At 43.6% G+C, this 22,183-nt stretch overlaps 1 protein-coding gene across 2 annotated transcripts in view; it reads right to left on the bottom strand.

Annotated features, from left to right (window-relative positions):
- kita (KIT proto-oncogene, receptor tyrosine kinase a) overlaps window positions 1-22,183 on the bottom strand; it is a 39,251-nt gene that overhangs the window by 4,363 nt on the left and 12,705 nt on the right. For both annotated transcript variants that reach the window (XM_083768160.1, XM_083768161.1), the window contains exons 6-17: window positions 21,149-21,335; window positions 19,875-19,990; window positions 18,933-19,047; window positions 16,240-16,424; window positions 11,440-11,546; window positions 11,195-11,321; window positions 10,386-10,490; window positions 9,933-10,043; window positions 9,203-9,344; window positions 6,676-6,770; window positions 3,481-3,611; window positions 2,309-2,431 (exon numbers count right to left, since the gene is read on the bottom strand). In XM_083768160.1, coding sequence (XP_083624286.1) covers window positions 2,309-2,431; window positions 3,481-3,611; window positions 6,676-6,770; window positions 9,203-9,344; window positions 9,933-10,043; window positions 10,386-10,490; window positions 11,195-11,321; window positions 11,440-11,546; window positions 16,240-16,424; window positions 18,933-19,047; window positions 19,875-19,990; window positions 21,149-21,335 — 1,544 coding nt within the window. The remainder of the gene's footprint in view (window positions 1-2,308; window positions 2,432-3,480; window positions 3,612-6,675; window positions 6,771-9,202; window positions 9,345-9,932; window positions 10,044-10,385; window positions 10,491-11,194; window positions 11,322-11,439; window positions 11,547-16,239; window positions 16,425-18,932; window positions 19,048-19,874; window positions 19,991-21,148; window positions 21,336-22,183) is intronic.

Below are 22,183 nucleotides of genomic sequence, written 5' to 3'. Positions count from 1 at the left end.
AGAGTTTCCCCCGATTAACGGTATGTGAATAAGTTAACCACTTAATCCCATATTTTTATTTTATGAAATAAAATAAATAGACCATTTTCTGATTACCCACAAATGAACTGAAACAGAGTTTCCCCTGAGGATGTGAATAACTTCAACATTCCTGAGAACAACAGCCGATCTATACGTAAACCTGGATGAAAAGTATGCAGGCCCACACACACACACACGTGAACGTGCACGCACACGCGCGCGCACACACACACACACACACACACACACACACACACACACACACACACACACACACACACACACACACACACACAGAATATAACTATATGACAGCATGTTTGCTGCCAGACATATATCTTTACAGAGGACACCTTGTCCGTGGAACATACCAGAGCCTACACGCCTGGAGCATCAACAGCACTGTACAGGTGTAAAATAACAGTTCCACTGTGAGGCTTGTCATTAGTAGGAGGAGTATGTCTGTCTGTCTGTCTGTTTAGGGTACCAACAGGTGCAAAAGTGGCACTGTTGAGCTAGAAACAGAGACAGAGAGAGTGTTGCACTGTTGCCTGCTAATTACAATATGGAGCGTGCGTGCATGCAAGAGACAGAGAGGGAGTCAAAGCCCTTATTTCAATTTAACAAATTTAACGCTGTTAATTACATTTATTTTTCCCTCAGAAACCTTGGAGGGGAGGTTCATAATAATTATTAAATTAATGTACACAATAATTCAGTCGGCCTCATGTTGGCGCTATAACAGCCCACTTTACATTTTGCCTTATAACCCTTGAACTGTGGTCGTAAAATCTAAAATTCTCCTTGGCTCATGACATCTCCCCATATAGGCCACGCCCATTTGCGTCAGGATAGATTTCTGCAATTTAGAATGTTCTTCAAAACATACGTTTTGCTCTTCCACCTACAGATTTTGTCCAAATCTCACACAAATCGGTACACATTATCTCTGGACTGATCCGATTAAAACACCACAGGAAGAATTGTGATAGTCTGTATCATAATTCGGTCGTAATCGCCTTGCAAAGTTAGTGGGAGGAGGGTCCACAGTTTAATCACATGTCAAGAGTGGTTGAATCAACAGAGAGCCAAAAGCAATTCCATTTTCATCCAAAGGGGGCACTGCAAAAACAAATAAACGTTTGTTGCAAAAACATGATTTTTGGGGGATAAATACTCCTACTAGATTGAGCTGACAATTTAAAAAACTCTTCAAAACCAGATAAATAGTGTTAACCACATGAACACGCGTACGTGGTTCTAAGCTTGTGAGATTGTAGATCAGGTATTTTCGGTAGAGAGATTTGTTGTGAAGGGGGGAAAAAGGAAGTTTTAAGTATAGACCCCTGGGGGACCCTGGTCGACTATAGCCTAAGTATAGGGTTTTGCAAGAACAATAACTTCAGGAAATCTATTAAGTGTGTGTTAGTGCGTTTACTGTGCAAAGTGTAGATAACTTACTGGGTGTGCAAAAACATCAATACTATACAGACACTTTAGGATTGTCAGCTGTAGATTAAAGCAATAAGCCACGAGAGGTCTCAGGTTACCAGGTATTTTACAATGGCTGGGAGGCGTAGGTAAACCTGACGCGCAGCGGAGGGTCTTCTATCCTCTCAGCCATTGTAAAATACCCGGTAAGCTGGGGCCTCGAGTGGCTTATTGCTTTTCTAAATGGTTACAAACATATAGCAATATTAACCTCATAAAACTATTAAATTCACAAAAGTAGCTACGCTTTGCGCCACCAGAGCGAGCCACACTTCCTTGTTATGCTCGGCAAGTAGACTATGTGATGGGAGAATAGCGCTTGATGTCTTTACGGGGCTGCCTGGAGCCACACATTCACAGTCATATGAGCGTGTGTAAGGCAATCAAGTGCTCCCCTTCCCCAGTTCAGCTGCAGGATGATACAAAGTGATTGAAGGTGTGGATTATCTGTGAAATTTACAACGGTCACGTGACAGTAACCAGCCAATCAGAATCAAGTATTGGGAGTGGGACTAACCGTTTTAGAAGGAAGAATCTAAGATTTACACTTGACAAATGTGCGACACACATAGGAAGCCTTGAGCACTTTATCAGAAATCGTACAATCGTACAATCGAGTCAAAACAGTTATTGCTGTTTGAGATTTGCCAGGCACATCAGGTCATGGGTTAGTCATTATGTTATGAGTGAAAGTTTTCTACCAATGTTTGAAAATATGTTGAAATAATCATTTGAAAATGTGTAGGAAACGCATGTTGACAGTGTGATGTGTCATGTCCTGTCAGTGCAGACTTACGTTGCCTTTGACCACATAGTTGGAATCAGTGGTGATGTCCCGAGCCAGACCAAAGTCGCAGATCTTTGCCACTCTTCCTTGAGTCAGGAGGATATTTCGGGCTGCCAGGTCTCTGTGGATGCACTGAAAATGAGGCACACATGGTTATCCGACTTATCTCTTACTCATTTTCATGTGCTGGGGTAAATTTGGACATCCTTGTGCCGCTCAACACAACGTAATGCACTACTAGGGTTCCCGCACTGGAATCTGTCGCCACAGATGCTGACACTGATACACACAGGGATGGCTGTGCAGCAGTGTCTGCAGCTGATCAATATTTCAACATTCTCCAACATACGTTTTAGGTCTGTTGACCAGCCGTGGAAACAGGATCCACGCTTTACGCTTTTAAGTGGGAAAGGGGGGGGGGGGGAGGAAACGAAGAGAAAAAGAGAATGGAAGAAGTGGATGGAAACGGTTGCCATTTCTGTATATCATGTCTGTTGATCTAACATTGGTGTGTTTTGTCCATTGATATGGAATCTTAATGGTCAAATGGGATAAGAGCAGGCGAATGGCTTTTACTGCCATGGTCATAAAATATTTGCTGCATGATCAACAGAAAGAGAAGCTGGTCTATTTGGCAGATGAGTAAAATCCAAACAAGGTGCTCTTTGGGATAAGAATGAACAATTATTCCTCGGACCACTGGTGGTCCGCGGATCACACACACACACACACACACACACACACACACACACACACACACACACACACACACACACACACACACACACACGTAACTGCTGTGATTGCTCTTTTTTTCCCACAGCTTGCGATTGGTTGAAATGAGCACGTCTCATGCAGACTTTCTTCTTAAGCCTCATGGGTCATTGAGAAGCCATGATGTGTCATGTCGTGTCACAAGTCATCCACTATATTAATCACATTCATATGTAAGTGCGACAGCCATTGTGACATGTGTTCCTCAAGGTTGAAATCAAGCCCTGAAACAAGTTGGGTGTAAATTGTAATTGATGATTTATGCACTACATCCTCTTGAGGTTTGCTTAATCTTTGGTATTTGATAATCACTAGCAGAAAATGCACATGTGTAAATTTAAGTCAGAAGAGTGTATAAATCAAACCAAATGGACTTGATTTTTTACACGAGGGAAAAGAATGCTCACATTTTTGGAGGCCAGGAAGTCCATGCCTTTGGCCACCTGATAGGAGAAGCTGAGAAGGTCTTCGGTGTCCAAGGAGAGGCCGTCCTCTTGAAGCATTTCACTCACAACGTCCGCGTCACTGCATGAGCCACCTGACACACAAAACCAGGGCAACGTTCATGTTTACTGAAGTGCTGCGATCCATAACTGTGGACAAATTTGACTGAGGGACAGAATTTTCGTTTTCTCATGTGAAAGCAGGGAATCATAGCTTCAAATTGACATATTAGTTGTTCAGTTTGACCAACCAGTTTTGGAGATATGGCTTATAGAGTAATGTCTTGCAGAAAACAGCGAGTTGAGAAATCAGGCTTGAAAGGTTCACTTCTGTGGTCTAACATTACACCTATAGCTACATGTTTAAGCATTTATTTCATATGTATGTCGATTTCAGCTCTGACACTTATTTCAGACATGCTCAAGTATGTGAAGAGTCTGCCTGTGCTATTAACTATATATATATATATATATATATCCCTTTTTAATATATATTTAAAAAAAAAAAATCTCCTCTGGTAAAAGCTGGAGGTTGCACTATGGCAGGCTCTCAGTCAAATCTGGGTCACCATTGTCTTCCTAGCGATTATGTTTTTGTCAGATTAATCAAATATTCAAGAAGCGCATTTTGTTTATTTATTAATATTCCTTAACTAGATTACTGTATTTAAAATCTACAATAGTCTGATTGCCGGGATAGTCTGATATGTACAGTATTAATATATATTTTTTAAATTGATGCTGCTATATAAATATTTGAAGTTTTTCAGAAATCTTAGGTTAGGATTTAGACGGCCTTTTTAGAATCGGCCTTATGGGTTAGGAAGACCTATTTTCTAGTGCGTTGTACAAGTTGAATGCAAAAACAGCGAAATATCTCATCTACAAGCTCACAATATGTCACATCACACCTGTTGTGATTGAAGAGCAGATTGTGCTCTTCAATCTGCTTTTTTCCCGCTATTTTGAAAAATGATTATTGTATTAAAACACAATTCCCGCCAGCATTAATTAATCCCTCGATAGCGTATTGCCAAGGTTTTATCGCTCATAACACTTACTTTGAAGAGCCAGATATCTGTAATCGTCTGGTCTGTTGTGCTAACGAACGGTAGCTAACGATTCGATCGGATAAAAACATGGATTAAAGAATATAAACCTTGGAAAACGGGATTCCGGGTTTGGCAGGCTAGCTAGGGTACTAATATACCCTACGGTTTCGCCAGGTTTGGCGTACTCCGTGTTAAAATAGTTTTTATTTATTTATATATCAACTAAATTCATTAGGTCAATCAACTACCCCCCCCCCTAGCAATGTTCCCCCTAACGTGCGCCCGTGCGCGCGCGCGCACATGGCCAAATGCTCTCGCGCACAACTGAAATCTGTCGCGCACAGACACCGACGCTGGTGTAAAAAAAAGTTTTCTTTAAAAGAAAAGGGTGTTCCCCCCGAGTATCATCTACATTACAGTAATAATACCTATCCCGAGTCGACATTTGCCCACACTTTATTTCTATTTACTTCACAGTTTATTTAGATTACACACACAGGCGAGGCGACAGACAGGTCTCCTCCCCTCCTTTTTTGACTCTTTGCTCTCCTCTCCTCTCCTCCTGTGTATACTGCGCCCAGTGCGCCGTCTGCGCGGCGAGTGAGGACCTTATATGTAGGTGGAGACGTAAGGAGCAGGCAGCACTGCAGTGCAGTCAGTGTGTGAAACCCCAAGAACCAGATAAGATCGCGTTGCGCCTTGGACCTGTGCGTTGATGGGACATTCAGATTTAAAAGGCGAACGGATGGATCATGGAAGTGCGGCTGTGCGCAACAAGGAGAGGGGGAATAACGTTAGCTTCGCATTAGCTGGTTAGCTAACGTTGTTGTTATCACTACAGCACAACAAGCCTCCGCAGTCCAGTGTACTTGTGAATGAAACAACATGTGGAAGTTAACATTAATCTCTAGCGGTCTAGTCCCATATGGAACCTCTCTCTGTATTTATCCAATCTGTTAATACAGCTTTCTTCAATCAATCAATCAATCCCTCTGCTATGTAGAGCTACATATAATAATAGCTCATATCTGGCGTAGTAGGGGCTGCTGACGTTCGACAATCTGAGAAACTATAGGAGTTGACACACCAACAAACTCGGTCTTAGTGTGTGTGTGACTGTGTGTGTGTGTGTGTGTGTGTCCCAATAAAGTTTTTACGGTTTCTCATGCCCCCCATGTGCACAATTGAGCAGGCTATTCATATACCAGTCGTTCTCAACCTGTGGGACCCCAGATGACAGTGAAGTGACAATTTAAGGACTTTTAAGACTTTTATAATGCCTCAAAGGCTCTAAAAGAAAAAATACCATTACTGCATCAAAAGTAATCAGCAAACCATGCTATAAAAACTGGTCAAACTGGTGAAAATAGCCGATCTACAAGTTCACAACGAGCTTGTAGATTGGCTATTTTCACAATATTTATCTGTGGAACCATTCTGTTGCTTGTCTGGGTGGGGGATCCCCAGTTCAAATATGATTACTTTGGGGGCCTGAAAAGGTTGAGAACCACTGATAACTGAATATTTCTAAAATTGCTAGCCTACCACCTTGATATAAAATAAAAATGTTGTAACTTGCGTAACCTTATGTAACTATTCATTGATTCACTCGTATACCAAAATCCATTTTGAAAAAAGAAAAAAAATCACACCTGTGTGAAGTGAGGGGCGCTTACTTCGCATTATCTAACGTTTGGATAGTTGGTGTCAAGGTGACGTATGTTTGCTCAGTAGTTGCTGATGTCTGCTCAGGAGGTTTGAGTGTTTGCTCAGACCGAAAAAAAATTAGAGGGAACATTGCCCCCTAGTCTCATGAAATAAAGCTAAATAAAGACTGAAAATGTAATGATGATGTTTTAGGCCGACCAGCTGAAGAAATCATTTTTAAATTTCTGAGACCATTCATTTTTCTGGAATATGCTTCTAAACTTGTAGTCTATAACTAATCGAAAATAGCCAATCTACAAGATCTGCTATTTTCGGTGCGCAGCATGCTTTCACAGAAAGCTTCTATAGAATCCAAAAGACTGAAATCAGTTGTGGCGACTGAGAACTTGAATCCATGTAGTCGACAGTACTTTAAAGTATCATTAGGTGTGTCTCTTGCCTTGGCGGATGGAGCGTCTCTTCTCGGAGGACGAGCTGACCAGCGGGCCTCCGCCGACAGAAGGCCTCATGCTCATGTAGCCGCTCCTGCTGTCCCTGTGGAGAGAAGGAGCAGACTGAGCTCAGAACACACAGAGACAGACAGAGGAGCATGTGGAGAGGAGTAGGAGCAGTCTGGGCTCAGAACACACAGAGACAGACAGAGGAGCATGTGGAGAGGAGTAGGAGCAGTCTGGGCTCAGAACACACAGAGACACACAGAGGAGCATGTGGAGAGGAGTAGGAGCAGTCTGGGCTCAGAACACACAGAGACAGACAGAGGAGCATGTGGAGAGGAGTAGGAGCAGTCTGGGCTCAGAACACACAGAGACAGACAGAGGAGCATGTGGAGAGGAGTAGGAGCAGTCTGGGCTCAGAACACACAGAGACACACAGAGGAGCATGTGGAGAGTCTGAGCTCAGAACACAGAGAGCCACATAGAAGCATGCTGTCCTTCCGGCACTATACTCCTATACGTACTGCACAGTGCACGCGCCTCGTGTTATATTGTACCTCCTCAGACGACGGTGTCGTGGAAAAACAGGTGAAAATAGCAGATCTGAAAACGTACAACTTGTGAGCTTGTAGCTTCTCCCCTATATTGACATGCCAAAAACAGGGATAGTTTTATATAAACGACTGATTAACTGTTGCACCCCTAGTTGCTTTGCCATGTAGAACTGATCTACAAGGTACAAGGTAACTTAGAGATTAGTTCAAGAAAGCAAGCAGCACCCTCGCATTAGAGCCAAGTTTCCCAAACAGTGGGTCGAGACCGATTTGTGGGTCGCAGACACATTGTTATGGGTCAACTTAGTTTTTGTTTCCTACATTTGGTTTTTAATTATTATTATTTCAAAACATTTAAAAAAAACATTCCCAAAAAAAGCAAAATGTTTCATGAATTAAAGGTATATTCAGTGATTTCACTTAATTCAAATATCACTTATTTTTTTGTTTTGTTGTGATAATCCTCCCTACTATAGAGTGTGCTGGCCATATAAGGAGTTCCTCCCTATCCCCAGTTAACCCCTGGGGGTCAAAAAACCTTAGGTTTCGTTTTTGACTCTCTATCCTGATTGGACGAAAGGCTGGGTCCCACAGCCAAAAACGAAACCTAAGGTTTTTTGAGTGAAATCACTGAATATACCTTTAACTAAATCCAATGTTTTTCTTTTTTTTCTCCTTTTTTTTTCAGAAATAAATTCCACAAATTAGAACAAATAGGTAGTGAAAAAAGCTGACGTTGTGAGCTTGTAGATCTACTATTTTCACTACTTTGGGTCCCGGGCAAATATCTCATTTCTCTTTTGGGTCAGGGGCTAAAAGGTTTGGGAACCAGTGCTCTAGAGTATAAGATTATGCTGTAAGGCAACAATGTTGCTTTGCAGATGTTTTGGGACAGCTCTCAGCTTTCACAATGACTTACAGTAACGTCAGCTGTTCTGTTAACCACTTAAGCCATAGCTTTATAGTTTGGCTATTTAATAGTTAACTAGTCGATCTCCAAAAATAAAGAAAATGTTTTCACCTAAAATGACATGCCAAAAAACAGGAACCGCCAGAGTAATTATGCATATGGTTACAGTAAAGAAAGGAATGATTGCTCGGCACGCAACATGCTCCTAACACATTCATTCCTACATGCACAACCTGTTCTGGCTTACTTTCTTGCAGACCATTGGTCCATTGCAGGAAGAGGGATGCAATAAAAAACGCCTCCCTTTGTCGCTCTTAATTAAGTGTTTGTTGAACTTTAGTCAATAAATAGGTAAAATCACATGAAAAGTGCAGAGACAACCATGTAGCTTCTCTCCAGGTAAACAACAAACCTAGCATCTGTCTAAACAACATCTGAACAAGTAACCAAGAAATGTCTGCATATCTTGTTCAATCTTTGTCTATAATCTATTCTATATTGACTATATTGGTTCCCAAACAGTGTGCCTTGGTTTGGGATTTTGAGACAACCACCACGGCTGCAATAATAACTTTGGGGCAGGCCCGTCTAGAGTTTAAATGGACAGGTATCAGTCAAAAGGGATACATCGAAGAGGAAGGATGGATGGGGAAGGATCAACATATGTAATATCAGAACAGGTCAGCTCCATATATGGAGATCTAAGGGTCTGAGGTCAGATGTAGAGTTGCTGGCCAATATTAATGACATCTGCAATCTCCATATATGGGCTTGATTGGCTGAGCGACGCCACCAACATATGGAGCCAATCCAATTGGCCGAGGGGGCCACCGACATACTCAGCAAGCTCAGCTGCCAACTTGCGCTCTGATTGGCCGAGCGACGCCACCAAAATACACAATCTGCGCTCTGCTCGCACAAGTAATAAACCAGTGGTTCTCAATGTGGGGTCCCGAGAACCCCAGGGGTCCTTGAGGAGGGAGGCTACAGGGGAATGTACAAATGGAACCAAATGGACCAAATGAAGGAGTTTGCAAATCAATCACTGCCATAAAACCAGACACTGACCCGCCAATGTCTCGCTGCTGCAGTATGTTCTTATAGTAGCAATGTTCTTCCATCTTGGAGCAAATGAAGCATTCTCTCTTCCTGCGCAGAAAGTTGAGGAGGTCACCGAAGCAGCAGTACTCAGTGATCACCAGCGTAGGGCCTGCAGACAGAGTGAAGTGGAAACATTGTAAACATTATGCCCCAGATAGGAACGCCAGCCTGAAAGTGCATGGGTAAGTCTGTCCATCTGTGGGTTTTGTAAATCATTGCTGTCGGGCAGAAACCAAATTCTATTATTATAAAAATATATATATTTATATACTACTTTACCATACTACACTGCACCTCACAAAAGCATCAAAAGTAGCAGATCCACAAGCTTAAAACGTGCAAGTTTGGAATTTGAATCCTGATCCTGTTTTGAATATATGAGGATTCTACCCGACAGAATATTATAACCAATGAAAATAGCTTGTGACAAAATAGCTACATTGGATCCATCGGACATTACATTTTTCCCCCTGAAAGCACAGATGGACTTCTAGTACTGATCTAATACAGAAAGTGTGGAGGATACATTTCGTTTTGAGCTTCATGCAATGCTACCTGTTCACCTGCAGTGGGGCCACTGGTTATAGATTGCTCAACATTTTGGAAGAGTGTTATATAATTCTATGTAATATCATACGTAATATCATAGGTATGCCAGATTGAAAGGCCTTAATCAACACATAACAGCTCCTCTCACCTCCAACGGTACAGGCTCCCAGGAGGTTGACGATGTTCATGTGGTTTCCCAGGTAACTGAGAACTTTGAGTTCAGACATGAGCGCTTCTTTCTCGGTAGCATGGGCACTGGCTGCAGAGATGTAATTGGAGCAGTCAGAATGTCAGGAACAAACAAAACAAAAACACTCCTGGGATGAAACCAACTCAATCTGCCTAGTACTACAGTTGTGGTGTTTTGCTGGATACCATATATATTTTGGGTTAATGAAAATGTCACACAGCTACTGTCTATATAACATTTCTTCCAGGTCTAATGCATCTAAAAAGTAAAAACAGATCTCTGCACTTAAGCTGCTAGTTACACATTCACAAGCCCTAGCCAAATAGATATAGTCTAATGAAAGTCATTTTAATCTCTTTTTATCTTCTTTTCACTTGCATGCGTGTCATCCACTCTTATGGCTTAACATACGTTTTAGCATTTTCACAGCGACGGTCATGACCGAGTCCGCCTTGGACAGCCCATAGGCAGTGGCCTCCACCACCTTCCCGAAGGCCCCGGATCCCAGCGTCTTGCCTGTGGTGGAATGAAAAGGCACAAGGAGACAAGACACACGTCTGTTATTCGCGGTCCTGTTTTCACTGGCATGGGGCCAGGGCTCCTCTGAAAACTTGAGCTTGAGCCTCGAGGGCGGCACAGGTACCCGGACACGCCAGATCCTGTTGGAGAGGTGGTTGAAAATAACACCCTGTGAGTGTCAACAATAGCATGTTTGCAGTGAGGGAGTGGGGGGTGGGGCGGGAGGGGGATCTCATCATTAATGGGCCATGGAAACGGCTGAAATGACCAGAGACAAATAGTCACCACCATGACCAGACAGCAAACACGCAGTGTCTATCAATCATCACAAAAGGCCCTCAGGCCAGTCCTCTGCGGTTGCACTGTTCCATTACCGGGACACGGCACAACTGACTCTGCAACTGACTTCTAAGATCCTGCTGTGTGCAATTGTACCATGTGTGTGCCAACCATTAAACAGTATACAGTTCATTCCAGGTGCAGGAAGTAAACAATGCACACATTGTCCTGGTGTTGCATTCATGCTCATGCCTATAACTTTGTCTTTACTCTGGCATTGGCTACTTTACCCTGTGGCGAATCTGGCGAGGAACAAACATTGAATCTTGTTTTTTTACTTCATGAGCACCTCCTAACCACTGGAATTGTCAAGCATGGGGATGGTTTTGGTGATGTCATGGGGGCTGTTGTGGGATACTCACCGAAACGCAGCTTGTCTCGAGGAAACTCCCACTGGTGATCGTACGGTAGCTGGGTGGGGTCAATATACACATAGTTGTTCCCATGGATGCCCTCGATAACTTTCCACTGAATCTGGTATTTGGGTTTCTAACAGAAAGGAAAGGAGAGAGACAGGTCACCACAGAAGCCGACGAGAGGGCGTTTCCGTGAGGAAATGTTGATGTGCAGTGATGTATTGTGCAGGCGGGGACACATAACGTCTTACCTGCATGTACTTGTAGAACAACACGATAAGGATGAGACAGAGGAGCGATGCTGCAGACACAGATCCGATCAGCAATGGAGTGAACAACTCATGCGTAACAGTCCTCTCTGAATGGCAGACATGGAAAGAAAACAACAAAATGAGAGTCTGAGGAAACAAATTTATACCGGATAGGCACCAGATAGATATACTATGAGGAAATAGATACAATTCTTCTTGTTTTTTTATGTATCTTTCTCTCTCATCGCCTTGCCTCCCCTTTCTCTTTCTACGGAAATAGCAAAAACGATGGCGTTTGCACGAAAAAATAAATACAAAAATCACCAAATGTTTCACACCTATAAACCTGTGATGTGACATGATTCTGGATCATTCAGATTCTGAAGGCATACTGACCGACTGCACAAACAAGTAAAACACATAAACAAGTCATACCATCAAAGGAGGAGCGGTTTAGACCGTTTTTCATTCCATCACCTAGGGTGTGGCTTGGAACTCCGTGTTCGTACAGTGAGTACTGTGATGGAACACACTTGACACAGCATATTAAACCATCGTATTCTAAACCATGACTGTACAAAACTGGTTGAGGCTACGTTCCTTTGATTAACTACGGGGATCTGCAGTGGTGGAAAGTAACTAAGTACATTTACAAAAAGTTTGAGGTACTAGCATCTACAATTTCCAATACATTCACTTCTACTACATAAAAGTAGTGGAAACCACGTGGGACCAGAGACAAGGGCGTGGCTACTCGATACTGAGGATGATACACGAAAGAAGAAATAGTTACTTTGTAGATTTTGATTATTATTACAAAACATACATTAACCACTTCAACCTATACTGTACATTTTAGCCATTCGAAAATAGCTGATCTACAAGCTCACAATGCGTCGCATCGTTTTATACATGTTTGATAACATGAAATGGGACATTCTGCAGAATTAGTACTTTTACTTTTGGTATTTTAAGTAAATTTTTACATAGGAAAAGAGAAGGGAACCCGCACACTCATATGCTCCAAAATATGTTTCAAGCCAAGGCTCTTCATCTGGTCAAACTCAAGATGTCAGTGATCCACCCACTTAAATAGACACCCATGGGTCACGTTACTAGTCAGTGGGTGGAACCAACACAACATGGTCATTAGATCAATTCATGAAATATCATTAAATACAGTGTTACACATTTCTCAAATCCACAACAATGGAATAAGCAAAAGTATTGATAGCAATACTTTTGTACTAAACTTTGAATTCCAGACTTTTTACTTGCAGTATTGATGCTTTTACTTCCTTTTTTTTTAACTTTAAAAATGTGAGTATTTATACTACTAACGGAGATCTGCTGTAAATACCGTACATGCCTCTGCCAAATGCTTGCCCTGGCGGGATACTGTGTAGTCTGTAGTCTACCGCAGTGTTGTGAGGTGGATACTGTGTAGTCTACCACAGTGTTGTGAGGTGGATACTGTGTAGTCTGTAGTCTACCGCAGTGTTGTGAGGTGGATATTGTGTAGTCTGTAGCAGAGCCGAAGAGTTTGATCAATCCTCAAGGGCCCCCCCCCGCCCCCCCGCCTCCCCGCACCCCACGCGGGTGCGTTTTACCTTTGGGTAGGCTACAGAATTGCGTTGGGGGGGGGGACTCGCCGCCGCGGATTTATTTATTTCCCAAATGTTCTAAAAATGAGTTATTTTAGCATACTTTTACCAATGAATTAGCCTATACACAGACAACGACTGATCAGCCTATTTTGGACGATATGGGTCTTTTCTCGAGTCAGTGTGTAGTCTCACTAGTCTGTGTAGGGTTAGGTCTCTTTGGTGAATTCTTCATCAGTGTTATTATGTCACGACTCAAGAACAACTACAATGAAATTCTGACACGCTTTGATGTTGTGGACATCTGGCTAGGTGAAAACAAAAGAAACCCGATTAGCATTTGAGTACTTTTTAACACCTCTTGGACGGCCGGCGGAGTAGTCTCTCAAGACAGACTGTTGCCTCGCAACAATTGAGGAACAACAGGGGAGGCGCTGTTTTCCCGAATATTTGACGATGGGATTCTCATATTGCCGGCGGAGAGGTCCAAAATGTTTGGAATTCCCAGAAAATATGTAATGTAAATGTAAAATGTCCACGAAAATCTTCATGGGGGCCTAAAGGGGCCCTGGGAGTCTTCATGGGGGCTGCGGCCCCGTGGCCCCCACAAACTCTACGTGGTTGGTCTGTAGTCTACCGCAGTGTTGTGAGGTGCGTACAGAGTTGGTTGGCCTTCACTAGGCCTGCGCAAACTCACTCATGGAATTTGTAATTGCTTCCTCAACAGCCTATCTGCATGCTCATAACATGGCGCAGCGCAACCGCGCAGCAGGTGGGCATGTGCGTGAGAGGAACACCAACACCTGTAATTACTAGGCGTGAAAAGATCTTACTTCAGCTGTTGAGGAAATACAGGAGTTTGTAGCACTTTACAAAGTGTTGAAACATGTTGAAAACAAGAGTTGAAAATTACACTTGTACAGAATACGTCTATCTTTAAAGACCCTCTGCTGCCTTTTGCTAATCAAAACAATCTGGTTGTTTGTGTGCAATATGTTGCTTCTGTTTTTGTTTCTGGTCTTTTTCTTGCCGAACACCTCTGTTTTGTTTATCATTGTCTGCACAGCATTAACCAATGAAATGGTTTAATATTCCATCCAATGACAGAGTGCATTTTACCGCGGCACTGTTACAACCTGCAGCTGTGGCGAAGGAGTAATTACATCAGTGTTGTGTCTGGCTGTATGGTGATGATGCTTTATTGTTTATTTGCTCCTCGGTACAGTGGGGTGATGCCTCATTGTTTAGCTCCTCGGTACATTGGGGTACTGTACTCGTTACTAAGCTCTTTAGCGATAAGAAGCTTTCTCTCCTCTTCAGAATGTGAGAATGCAGAGTCTGCAGGAACTAATCCCCTGTAAACCTGTCAGTGGCTCCTAAAACCCTCCCTCTCCATTCTCTCCGCTACAGCTCACTGACACCAAAGCCCCCGCACCCACCCCGCCCCCCGCCACGCACCCTCACCGCCATCGGCACTCCACCGGAGCTCACGGTGCCGTGAGCTGCGGGGCTGCCGGGGCTCCCAGTCGCGCACCGTAACTTTCTACACCTCCTCCTCCGCCCACTGACGTGGAAAAAAAAAGAAAACTGGACATTTTTCCCACAGGCCTGCCATGCCTGGCTGTGCCCGCTCCTGGCTGTGCCCACTCTGCTTGTAATACTCGCCCACATGCCCGCTGTCGTCGTCCCCCATCCCATGCTCTGCCACACACACACACAACCCCCCCCCCCCGTCTCCGGGCCTGGCTGCAAACATACAAAGTTTCCTCAGCCGTTTGGGGGTGCGTGCAGCGCTCCGGGGGGTGTCGCGCAGCAGATGGAGGAGCCGTTGTGTTGAAATGCTGGGGAGGATTATAGCTTTTTTTATAATGTAAACAAGGACCTGATGTCGACCCCTTTCTCTAAAGTGATAACTATCACGGCCATGGAGTTTAGTGGTATCTCTCCTGGCTCATGTTTACACAACAGATTATTTGGAAGAAGCTATGCGACCTTCAACATCTCTTCTGAGCGTCTCTATCTGGCAGTGATGGAACTCACATTCTTAAGTAAAAATATCAATACTGCAATGTAGATACTCTGTGTGTATACTCTGTTACAAGTAGATGTTCGGTATTCAAAATACCCAATCTACAAGATCACAATGTGTCGCTTCACTATTTTCCATTGGACAATATGTATATATACATACTGTAGGGCTGTAGTGGTTAGTGTGTTTTACTGGTTAGTGGAGTAAAAGTACAATATTTTCCTCTGAGATGTGGGGTAGAAGTAAAAGTATAGAAAAGTACAGTTTGTACTTAAGTGCAGTACTTATGAGTAGAGGTACTTTGATGTACTTTCCACCACTGCCTAAAAGGTGCTTTTCTAAAGACACTAATGGCTAATACATACTTTGCATAGGCAGAAACGTGCCAATGCTTTTTTCATTTGAGAATACGTATGAATTTGCCCAACTGACAGTTTCACACTCACTTAATTTTAATCTAATGATGGTGATGTGGGGGACACAGTATATGAAACTGGCAACAGAACGTGAGACAAGCCGACGCCAGGACACACCTGACAACATTTGTACTGTATTTAAGGATTGTATGAGTGATGTGTGCACACCATGTTCTCCCTCTCTAATGGCGGTGGGGTTTAATGTGCAGGGTGTTACCTATAGAACTCGCACAGCGTGTGAAATAGAACTTGTAGGAGGCATGTGCTGTCATGAGATCAGATTGCGGAATGCGGACCTAATTCAGAACTTGCTGCCAGGTTGCCATTAAAAACATTAAGTTAAAATTGAAATGTTGAAAATAAGGCAGCGGTGTCATCAGAAGAGGCGCTCTGGGGTGACGTGCTAGCCGAGCAAGTGCCCATGGCGAGTGGTGCTATCTGAGTTAAATCATCATTCCGTGAAAACCAATAGTGATTTTTTTTGCTTTTCCCAGATTGCGTTTTTGGTCAAAACAATTAATAATAATAATAATAATAACATAACTAAAGACCTGATGATCTCAGTTACAGTTATTAAAAGCCGTTGTTTACTTACAGTTCACGGGACACGGTGGCCTTTGGACTGTGGCAGTTTAACTTCAACTACTGTATCACTAACGCACACACGCACGCACGCACACAGAGTAATTCTGTTTTTTTGTTTTTGGTGTGGGTCATTTTACGACTGGGAGGAGGTAGAAAGGTGGCTCACCGCTGATGGAGAACAAGGTGTAGGCCTGCTCTCCCTCAACGGTGGCCACACACTCCAGCGTGTGGAACCTCCCCCTGCTGACATTCAGTCTGCTCTCCACCTCGGTCTTCCCGAACATGGGACTGAGCACTGTGACCGTGACCACGTCCTGCTCCTCCTGGGTGGCATTCAGCTGCTGGGAGCACCTGAGGAGAGCGAACACACACACACACACACACACACACACACACACACACACACACACACACACACACACACACACACACACACACACACACACACACACACACACACAGTTATGTTAGATGTTGTCTTGTCACACAATGTCCCTGGCACAGCACAGTGCACACCACCAGAGAGATTCTGTGCCAAACCTTGATTCTGTAACTTTTCGTGTGTTGTTGTTGTTGCATACCCCCCCCAATTCCACTGTTTGCATGGGGAGAGTATAGGCAAAAAACAAAGAAAGATTCCTCGCCGATTCGACACTGGAGGTGCTCCTCACGTCTTCCAAACACCAGAGGACATGTACCGACAGCAATACTTTCATGGACGTATCACGGCTCATTATTGTTTTAACGTGCGCGCACCGCGCGCATGAGAGAGAGAGGGAGAGAGAGAGAGGGAGAGGGAGAGGGGGAGGGAGAGAGAGATAGAAGCTGAACTGAACGGAATTAACTTCTAAGTTGCAGATTTAGTGCTTCCCAAATGGCTATTCTATCTCCTTTAAATACATACTGAACAAGTGCTCCATCAAACCGCCGGGTTGCTTCCCACAACCCGTGAACACGGACAATTGTGTTTGTCAGAGCCCTCGGCAAAGGCGGCTGCTCTCCTGCCCGGAATTGAACCCCAATTTCTGTGAGGGTAGATAAGTGCAAGCCACACCTCGTCAGGTTATTCTTTAACTGTCTCTGTCAAACAACTTCGTAATAAACCTCTTCATCTTAATCTTAATAAACCTTAGGTTGTGAAAATACTGTGCTAAGTCTGCTAACTGTTTACCTGTACAGACAGTCAGGTGCGTCATGTTCCTTCACACATCAATGCATCGTCTCTTTAGACTCGACACAGGTCTATTCAGGTCGCTAATGCGTGACACACTAACCGCCATTCAAAGCACAAAGCCATTAGCTGGCCACAATGAGTGTTTGCGTCACCTACTTTCCACTGCACTAAACAATGCTACCGCTACATCTGAAGGAAAAAAAAGCACTATTTGAGTATATTCAAATTACAGTACAATACCATAAGTTATGCTGGCATCGCCACAGGTGTCACAAGAGCAGGGGAATTTTTACGCTGACAAAGGGGCGATGGTGGGAGGGGGTTGATGAGTAAAAGTACCCGAGAGGACCCCAGGGCTCTACATTTCACAGAACTGTACCAAGTCATGGCCTTTCCCAGGTCACACTCGGAGGCGCCGCCAAAGCTGCCTCTACTACACCAGATTTACGACTTAGTCACACAACAGCTCTACAAGCTCACAAGGTGTCACGACGTGATGCCTTGCGAGCTTGTAGATTGGCTAATGGCGGTGGGAAACACCTGCGTGCAACCCACGTATAAATCAGGCGTTTCTATGCATGTAATCAGATGCTTCTGGCTGCAGTACTTTGCCAAACTGATTTGTATCTTTTAACTTCCCATCGTTCTCGTGTCACAGTAATACATCACGTCATTGTGTCATCGGGGGTAATCCGCCATGTGTTTGAGTTTGTAAGTCTCATAAGCAGGCAGATGAGTCATCCTCACTCATCAACAGTGCTGGCACAAGATTGGGTGTTGTTGCCGTAAGCCAAGCAAGGTGCCCCTCCCACCGAATCCTTTACGTTTGACACAATGTACCGTGTCATCCGATTGGTTCTCTCTCGGCAGTGCGTGCCACCGCCTGCGAGCCACCAAGCACAAGTCACATCTTCTCCAATCCCTGGTCACGTGAGAGTCATCTGATCGCAGTCGTCCAATCACTTGCCAGCCTACTCAAAATCCCACAACCCATCATTACACAGATCCTCATGGTTACGAGTGGGTACACAGTTCCAGTGTGTTCTCTTGTGTCCTTTACCTTTCACTACAACTGAGAAGTTACAGTATGTTTGCATGTAGGTTCCGCTGTGTCCTATGACACTAGTAAAGAGAATTACTAAAAATAAATCGCTACTTACTTTAAATGGTGCATTTATATAACACCTTTACCCTAAGTGCTTTACAATGTGCATTACATTCATCCATTCACACACCGATTGCGAAGGAAACCATTGCAAGGCCCCAACTTGCTCATCGGGAGCAGTTAGGAGTTCAGTGTCTTGCTTAACACAGGGGGAGCCTGGGATCGAACAGGGAACCTCCCAATTCCCAAAGGGGCCACACTACCTCCTGTTCAAATGGCTTGTAACAATAATTTAAATTGTTCAACATGTTTGTGGGATAAGAATATTTCCTGTACACTTTCAATTCAAGGTTATTTGCACCAATTTGCAAACTTATTTGCAAAGTTGTGTGATACTGTACGGTGTACGTGTCTCATTTGTGAATACACAATATGCCTATGAAGCAGAAGTAACCTTAACTTCGGGGCTCAGGGCTGAGAACATTAACTCAATGTTATTGTGACGTGTCTGGGAGGCAGAGTTTATGGTGCAACGCGTGTTACGACCAAGCCTTAAATCAAGTCAGGTCTTTAAACTCACCTCATGTACGGCTGCTCACAGTAGTACCAGGTAATCAGGGGGGCGGGGGATCCTTCGGCCACACATCGCACCTGTCCGTCCACAGGACCCTCGTGGGACACGATTTCCGGTTTACCTGCAACGAGGACATGGTCAAAGTTAGCATTTGTTGAAACTGCATGACAAGCACAAGGGAATGTGTCTCAGACTACTGTATATTATGCAAACAGGATCAGAATCAGAATCTATCAGAAATCTATCTCAACTATGTTCAGGCAACTAATGCCAGACTTCAATGGGATGTGTAGACCAAAACAGGGTTGGAAGAGGGGGAGGGGGGGTTGAAATACATTTGCAAATGTGTCACTTATTGAAGATTAATGATGACTGTAATGCTAGAGTAGGTGCTGTAATGGAATTCATTCTATGGCTTGAGGGAAAAAGAAACCTTTAACCACTTAAGCCCTGTTTCACATGTTGGCCATGCACACAACACAAGCTCTACAAGCTCTCAAGCTCTGTGCTGTGAACTCGCTGCGCTGTGCTATTTCCTACATGTTTTGATTGAAGATAATGTTTTTGAATCTTGAAAAATTGTGAACATGTTGCCCATAATGACATGTCCAGAATAGAGACGCCAGATTGAAACTGGTTAAAGGTCTCTCAGCACAGACCTGTTGGCTCCCACAATTTTTAAATACAGTCTGTAAATGAGTAGAAAATAAAGCAGATGTCACATAATTTCACCTGTGCAGTCGCGTAAATAACTACATTAGTCAAAGACTAGTAGCTACCAGCTAACTGCTTAGCAGTAATGTTATTTAAAAAAGAACAATTTTTTTTTAATTTAAACTTTTACGGGGCAGAATTAAAGACTGTGTATATCTTTCAAAGATTGTGACAGAGACAGTGTGGCTTGAGGGACTGACATGTCAAAGGTCGATTCTATTAAATGTGACTTACTGATCACAAAGACCCTGAAGGATTGATTGACTGTTGCGTCGCCATTGGAGGCGTGGAAGGTATAGACTCCGCCCTCAGTCATTTTCAGGCGCACCAGCCTCAGCTCGCTGCTGTACCTGCGGATGGAATCAATAACACATATTGACCAATGATTTGTGTTGTGAAAGGGGTTTTCGACCAATTGACCTTCAGAAAATGTATTGAGCTGCAAACCAAATAGCTTCATCAGAATGTGAAATGTCAGGTAATTGATTTCCTGTAGTTTGCAACTCATAACAGCACTGATGTAAATACACAATGTGTAATGTGTAATGGCATTAAATGCAGATTAATTTTACCACACAGTACAATGCTCGGTTTTAATTGAACTCCAAGTGTGTAAAGATTTACCCAAATGGACCTGTATTTGGGTAAATGTTTTACATAAATGAACAGTGGATTTTTCTGTGCATTATTACAGGCCATAGCTGAATGGGTAGAGAGGCCATCTGGGAAACAGAGGGTCCCCAGCTCTCTTCCCGGCTCTATCGAAGTCCCCCTTTCGTGATTCCTTTATCACAAGTAAGTAATGTTATTTAACTTTAGTGTATTTCACATTTAAAAAATGTATTAACATGATGAACTATAACATAATCCCAAACATGAAGCGTTGGCATAATGACAATAATAAATATTGATATGTGTGACATAGCGGCCGTGCTGATGATGTTTCATGGTAATTGTAGCCCTCTGATGCAATGATAGCTTTCCATTTGGAAAGGAGCAGAAAGCCCATTTGAGTGCGAGACCCTCGGGGCCTTAATGAATTTCCAATGAATTTCTCCAGCAGCAGATTGTGGATCATGTGATGATTGCAGCGCAGGGCGGCTGTCTGTCACACTGCTGTGTAATCACCCCCACTGACCTGGGGCCAGTTGGAAACTAAAAGTGTTACATTTCACTGAGAGGCTGTAATGAACACATTCTTCAATATGGTAGGCTAAGGGCAAGAAGAAGTGTGTGTGTGTGTGTGTGTGTGTGTGTGTGTGTGTGTGTATGCACGTGCTTGCATGCGTACGTACGTGCGTGCGTTTGTGTGTGCATCACAATGCGTGTACATCTATATCGTTGAGTCTACAGTATGTTGTTGCACTTTGAGATTGGTTCCAACTTCCAATATAAAGTGCGTTAAAATGTAATATATTATTATTAGCATTATTATGTTGTGTGCGCCTGCAATGCCCTGTGTGTGTGTGTGTGTGTGTGTGTGTGTGTGTGTGTGTGTGCGTGCGTACCTGTGTGAGCTGTTGTGTTTGGTGATGACGTGGTCGCTGGCGTTCTTCAGCTCGTGTCCCATGAAGCTCCAGGTGGCGCTGTGGGGCTCCGGGTAGGCCTCCATGTCCACGCTCAGAGACAGGCTCTCCCCCGAGCGCACGCGGATGGTTCTGTTCTCCGGCGGCGTCAGGTGGATGAAGCCCTGGGCTGTCAAATGGAAAGAAAGGTTGACAAGCCATTTAGGGCGGAGATCAGATTGTCTTCTATATCACGACAGTTAAGAGTTTTCTGAAAACCTCAGTGGTGCTCAAACTATTTCATGTCAAGGACTCCCCCCCCCCCCTCCCCACCCCCCAGAAGCAAAGATTTGGGTTAAAAACGTTCGCTCTGAGTCTGAATTCAAAGATTTGCGCCACATTTTCACGATTTTTCAAAAATATAACATAATGCTTAAAACACCAAAAGGGGGATATTTCACTTGTTGTGAACATGTTTGTAACTTCAAACTCCTTTTAACCAGGTTGGATTCATCGGAAAAACACTCAACCTTGATTCTGGTGACTGATATGTCCTTCTAACGCGTGGAGAAGGGCGTCGTGTTTTATCTTTCGCTTTTTTTCTTTTTTCTTTAATGTTTATTCCATTTGAAAAATATCCCTTTAAGTGGGGAAATAACCAATCTACAACAAGCCTTATTCCGTATATTCAACTAAGCACACAGCAAAAGTGTATGTCATACACGAGGTGTCTGTGTCAACGGGTGTAATGTTAACTTGTGATGTGACAATAAACTGAACCTGCGTTGAGCGAGTTAAAAGTTCATTGAGTTCAGAGACAGCTCAGTATTATTGTACTGCATTATGTCTACACTGGCAAGTACAGTAAATGCAAATACCGCAAGCACAATAATCACGGTCCATGTCGACGGCTCGGGAAAAAAACAGACGAAGGATAACAGGAACTCATCTAGGCGGCAAGGGCACAAAACGTACGTACGTGCGTGCGCTTGTGTGTATATCACAATGCGTGTACGTCGATATCGTTGCGTCTACAGT

This window comes from Protomyctophum parallelum (genome assembly GCF_964188405.1).
Source record: "Protomyctophum parallelum genome assembly, chromosome: 6".
Taxonomy (NCBI): domain Eukaryota; kingdom Metazoa; phylum Chordata; class Actinopteri; order Myctophiformes; family Myctophidae; genus Protomyctophum; species Protomyctophum parallelum.
The sequence above is the reverse complement of the archived record's forward strand: the minus strand, read 5'-3'. Positions and strand labels throughout refer to the sequence as shown.